The 5,892-nt window shown below is 44.1% G+C and overlaps 1 protein-coding gene across 1 annotated transcript in view; it reads right to left on the reverse strand.

Annotated features, from left to right (window-relative positions):
- Positions 1 to 966: 966 nt before the first annotated feature.
- tle3a (TLE family member 3, transcriptional corepressor a) overlaps positions 967 to 5,892 on the reverse strand; it is an 18,551-nt gene continuing 13,625 nt past the window's right edge. The window contains 9 exon segments of the mRNA XM_035665015.1: positions 967 to 2,337; positions 2,643 to 2,719; positions 2,959 to 3,109; positions 3,215 to 3,362; positions 3,484 to 3,731; positions 4,250 to 4,499; positions 4,589 to 4,665; positions 4,985 to 5,172; positions 5,281 to 5,413. Of these exon segments, the coding sequence (XP_035520908.1) occupies positions 2,230 to 2,337; positions 2,643 to 2,719; positions 2,959 to 3,109; positions 3,215 to 3,362; positions 3,484 to 3,731; positions 4,250 to 4,499; positions 4,589 to 4,665; positions 4,985 to 5,172; positions 5,281 to 5,413 (1,380 nt within the window). The 3' untranslated portion in view covers positions 967 to 2,229.

Here is a 5,892-nt window from a genome sequence, read left to right on the forward strand (position 1 = left end):
CTGAGACAGTTGTCAGCTCCTATCTGGATGCATTTACAGCCATTTACTGTCAGTAGGAGCCTGTGAGTAATTCTGCTGGATGCAGACTAGAGCAAAGAAGAGCCCTCACTCGCAGCGCACAGGGCAATGAACAGTTTAAGGACACATTTCTGGTTTACTGTAGAGCCAAGAGACATTCAATACGTGCAGTGTATCTCCCCTCGGTTACTGGTGCACTCAACAACAGTTGCTGCTTTAGCTGGTGTAAACTCGCTGTCCCACTGCTCGCTACAGCACAAAAGCAAATATTCATCTGTATTGGTAAATCTGAACTTCTTTACTTAAAGGAATAGTTTGACATTTTTGAAATAAGCGTATTGTTTTCCTGCCGGGAGTTAGATGAGAAGATTGACACCACTCCCATAGCTTAGGTGTGATAAATATGAAGCTACAGCCAGGAGCCAGTTAGCTTAGCTCAGGATAGAGTTGAAACAGGAGCAGACAACTAGCCTGGCTCTGTTAAAAGAGGCCTCCTACCGACACCTTTAAAATTCACTGATTGACACAATATACCTTGTTTGTTTAGTCCAAAAACCAGTGTAAAAAAAAAAAAAAAAGACACACTGTGGTTTTATCCTAGGTTATGTGCTGGACTATTTATTAGCCTGGAGCAGTGACTTCCTGAAGTCTTGTCATCACTATGGAGGTTGCCAGGCAACCAGCAGAGATTCCAGGAAATTACTAAGCTTTGGAGTTGCTCATAAGGCAGATTTTGTTACTTCGGGAAGGAGCAGGGCTAGGTTTCCTCATGTTCAGTCTTTATGCTAAGGTAACTGGCTGCTGGCTGTGGTTTCATATTTACCGTACGTGCGTTATGGCATTTGTGTCAGTCTTCTCACTTAACTATGGAATAGCTTATTTACCAAAATAACTAATTATTCCTTTAAAGAATGCATCACCACCACTATAGAAATTCAGTCAAGATGATTTTTATATAAAAACAGTTTATTGATTTATCAACAACTGCCAACTGTACAATCCTTAGGGATGATGAACGTGTATGCTACACAGTCTAACTTGTGTTTATGCAGAGACCATTCCTGTCTATGAGAAGATTGTAGTCAAATATTATGAAATACTGAAGAAAGCAAACAGAGCATAACCAAAATGTCAAATGTGGTGATGGCTTTGCCTGCCACCTTCATGAGTAACCGTGTAAGTCTTGCATATCAGTCACAGAGAGTCAAACAAGAGAGGCAATAATTAACTCTTGACTGATGACTAAATTTCGCTGAGTGGAGAAATGAAGATTCATACAATAGTCGAGTCAACAGGCTGAAATGAAGTCACAGCTGCTTCTCCATAAAATCCACCAGTCCTCCAGTTGATAGTTATCCATTTTAATGTCATAGAAAGCAGCCAGTTTTCAGTGATAGGTCTTCATTTCAAAGGTGAATTTCTGCTGACGAGGGTCAAAGTGTAGAAGTAACTGGAAACCATGATTTTCTCCTTCTTCCAGTGTGAAAAAAAGGGTTTTTCCAGAATTCTCCACTGCTAAAATCCATGGGACAAACGTATGTGTTACAGCAAATAGCGAAGGAAAAAAATGCCGTTGTCAGGGAGAAAAAAAATCCAAATTAGATTTCCAAAAAGGTCATTCTGGACAACGAACATGAAAAAAAAGCAGAGGAGGGAAAAAACTGAAATAAAATATCCTCTTACAAAGTCCTAATCTAATTTCCATCCCCAGAGGGGACAGAAAATCACGGAGAGAGAACAAGAAAGAACCATCACAAGCGTAACTGGACACCAAAATATAAATCTATAAAAGGCCTTTTATTACTCCATTATGTACACTTTTCACAGGACCTCCAAGGAGAAGCTCCAGAGCGAAGCGCCGCTTCTAGTTGTGCCATGGAACTTTATCTCCACATTAAAAAGGACGAATAAAAAAGAAATATCCAACAAACAGAAAAACAGCAAGACATTATTTTCTTCTTAGTGCCTTGGGGAACTGCACTTGCTGTACAAGTGTTAGTTATATGAGTGAGGAAGGACAGAGCCAAAAAGGTCACAGCATCCAGGGCCACAACAGCGCCAACGTCCATTTCAGTCTGGCACTGCCAAACTTCCTGCCCATCCACCCCGGGGCTGCAGGCAACATCCATGCTGTCTGTGTGAGGGAAGGTAGATGGAGGAAGAGTCTACTGTTCCTGAGCATGAGCATGCTCTGATCCAAAGCAGTCCGTTCTAGTAGATCACTTCATATACAGTGGCCTTCTTGTCACCAGAGCCTGTCACAATGTACTTGTCGTCTGTTGAGATGTCACAGCTCAGGACAGATGAGGATTCCTTGGACTGAGGAAGAAAAAAAAACAAAAACATTAGTCATAACATTTTAGTTTTGACGGCAGTTAACATTTTCAACTATATTTGAAGTTAAGTGGAGAAGATTAGCTGACTACAGGGCAAGATTAGATTGCAGTGACATCAAGTGCTGGCCTGATGCCCCTTAAAAAGACTTCTTTGTCAGGTCAATAATTCAGGTTCAGTTTTCACTGATAGGAGAGTCCTGTCAGACAGCGGTCGCTGTGCCCTTCCTCTAAGAGACAACTGTGCATACTTTTGGACTGACTGCAGACAGAGTGTATTGATCTGCATACCTGGAATATGCTGGCGCCATAAGGAGTCCTCCAAGCATTCAACAGATTGTCCTTCCCAGTGCTTACGAACCATTTACCTGCAAAGAAAACAACAGTGCAATCAGGACTCCTTGGACTAAGAAGTTGTGGAAAAATACCTAATAATGAAGAGTTATCAGGTCTGTAACCTTGAAAACACAATAGACATTCAGACTGTAAAAACAACACTGTAGTTTTAGCACCGAATAAAATAGGACAGGCTAAAGCCCCTTTGCGGTTAAGTACAGTCAGCATTATGTCTCCCTCATTGTGTGTGTGTGTGTGTGCGCGTTCATACCACAGTAGGCGAACTTGAGGGAGAGGACACAGCTCTCGTGCAGGTGGAGCTGATACTTGTCAGGCTTTGAGTGGTGGAGCACCTCCACATTACTGCTCTCCATGCCCACAGCAAGCCACTCTCCGGTCGGACAGTAGCCCAAGGAGAAGATCTGGAAGTGAGACAGCAGTAATTACTGACAGTTCTGGGGCAAAAAGGTAACTTCCCTCCACAGTGAGTCTGTGTTATCCATCTCTTCTATGTTACTGGGCTGCACCTGTGAAGTGAAGTCATGCTGCTGCAGCTGTCGACCCTCCCTCAGATCCCAGGAACGAACAGTGTTGTCCAGACCGCCTGTCCACAGTTTAGTGCCATCATGGGATATGTCAATACAGCTCGCACCATCCGTGTGACCCTGGAACTGCCTACAATCAAAGTCAAAAGGCAGAGAAACATTTATTGACATCTCTTAAAATTACTCAAACAACAGCAATCCCGTTGTGGGGATCATAGCCCACACAATGTGAATAAGTGCTTTCTTCTAACCTAACGAGGGTCTGGTTGTGCAGGTCCCAAACGGCAATGTTTCCATCACTGCAGCAGGAGAAGCAGACTTTGGCATCGGGGCTGATGGCCAAGGCATAGCATGCCGGCGCTGAGGAGGTGAGCTCTGCCTTGATACGGGGTGTCTGAGAGGCTAGATCCCAGATGGTCAATGTGCTGGCCTCACCTCCAACAATCAATGTGCGGCCATCAGGCAGCAGCTTACAGGAGCGGATGTAGTTATCCCTGTTCTGTTGCACAGAGGACAAAGTGAATCAATACATGTTCAGGGCAGTGGAGCTAGAGAGAGATTTAGGAACAAGTCGGTGGGAAAGAGGATGAAAATCCTTCCGTCATAATAAACCAACCAAAGGGTATGCTTAAACCTACGCCGTTATATTTTTCAACAGACTGGACATGTTTTTAAGCTTGCTGCATTTACACATTTATTCAGTGATGTTCACATTTCAAGCCAACAATAATTTATCCCGAAAATGTCATATGAGATTTATCATTTTCTTCCTTGTTCGCTGTCTTCTATTTTACATAAACACTGACTAAAAGCATCAGCTGCGTTTGCGTATTGCTACATTTGCTGGAAAACAGTTGGACGTGTGCCTGTTGTGGTCCTATGTATAACAAAGGATTATCCCATTGTTAACGGAATAATGTTGCGTATAAACAGTATATTACCTTTCAAAACAACTGAAAAAAAGGATTAGGTGTAAAGTCGTTGATGAGTAAAACGTGAATCAGCAGCAGTCCTCACCAGACAGTCCAGTTGGGACACGGGGCTCTTGCTGCCAGGTTGGCTGATGTCCCAGATTTTGACACAACCTTTGCCACCAGTGTAGACATGACGTGTTGGGTTGCTAATGGTAACAGCGCACACCACCTCGCCGTGGCTCAGCGTGTTGATCTGACGGGCGTGGCGGGGAATACCGGGACCGATCAGGGCATCGGGCGGGAAGGGCACAGGCTGCATCTGACCATCTGCACTGACGTGAAAGGAGTAAGCCCTGGTGGAGAAGACAGACACGTGTTAGTATTTTATATTAATGCTGTTTTAAAAAATGTATATAAAAAACACATTTGGCGAGACACTTACGGTTTGCCACCAGAAATGGATGTGAGGCTGGCAGGAAGTCCTGGAGCTCTCATGTGGCTGTGAGGATCAAATCCTCCCTGAAAAATTACAAGATGGAAAACATTAAATAACAGTTCATTTACTGACCAGTGATCACAGTCAAATCCACATGGTGTTATTCTAAAGGGAATAGTTTTACACAGGCTCGTAGAAAAACAACTCTGTAGCGCTACTAGAAGGTCTAAAACTCCACAGGGGACCTTTACGAGATACAAGAGATGTATTGATCTTTTCATACAACTCTCTGCAAGTGAATTAGTGTATTTCCCAAAATGTCAAACTATTCTTTTAACTATGTGCAGTGCTTTTAGGTGATGCCAAATACAGCAACCAAACAGGGCAGAAAAGCGGTGTTACCATGGGGGAGCGTCCATAGGCTGCAGCTGCTGCAGCGCTCATCTGAGGCGAGATGTGCAGACCAGCATACACACCAGGACTAGTCAGGCCTCCATTCATTTCATGATGGCCCATCATGGCAAAGGGTAAACGGGCTAGGCAGGCCTAAGCGATGAGACATGCAAACGGGGTAAGGACAGCGGTTGCTGCTATGGACAATGACAGGAGAAGGATATTGGTATGTGACATAACAGTGCATTGGGAGAGGATGGAAAAAAGATTATCTCAGTTGCTAGAGAGGAAAGAGTGGTACCAACCAAGAGCCTCCATGCCTGGTGGTTTGCCCAGGATGGGTCTGAGCCCAGGAGTGGAGCTGGTGCCAGGGGTGGGGGCGTCGTTGCGGGGGGTGGGGGTGTTGGACTTGAGGCCAGGCGTAGAGGATTGTCAATTTGTTGAAGGGAAAGCGAGAGAGCAAGCATTCACAATCCCGAACCAGCTGTGCACCTGACTGACAGATACAATTTGAGAGCAACTGAACTTAATACCAATCTAATTCTGACAACGCTCCCCATAGTCCTGCAGAGCCATATAACTGCCTAATATATATCTAAACCTATTCATGTGGCCCCAATGGGATGTGGTGCGTTTTATCCCGATTTACTAGCTTTGGCTATTAATGCTTTGTAGTGAAGGCGCAGAGGGGGAAAAATCCGTGGATAGTTATGCAATATCAAATTGAGCTAATTACACAGCAGAAGACCTGACTGGCTCTGATGCAGACGGGAGCATCATTTATCCTGAACAGCTTTACAGTCGCAAATATCCCACACTGCCTATGCATTTAAAGCAGCAAGAAGCCAATTAAACCTCTCCAATCATACAGATCCACTAACATCTGATATATCCAACCTTGTATCTGACATGAATAT

The sequence above is a fragment of the Morone saxatilis genome, unplaced genomic scaffold (assembly GCF_004916995.1).
Source record: "Morone saxatilis isolate NCDOM2014 unplaced genomic scaffold, NCSU_SB_2.0 Contig2, whole genome shotgun sequence".
NCBI lineage: Eukaryota > Metazoa > Chordata > Actinopteri > Moronidae > Morone > Morone saxatilis.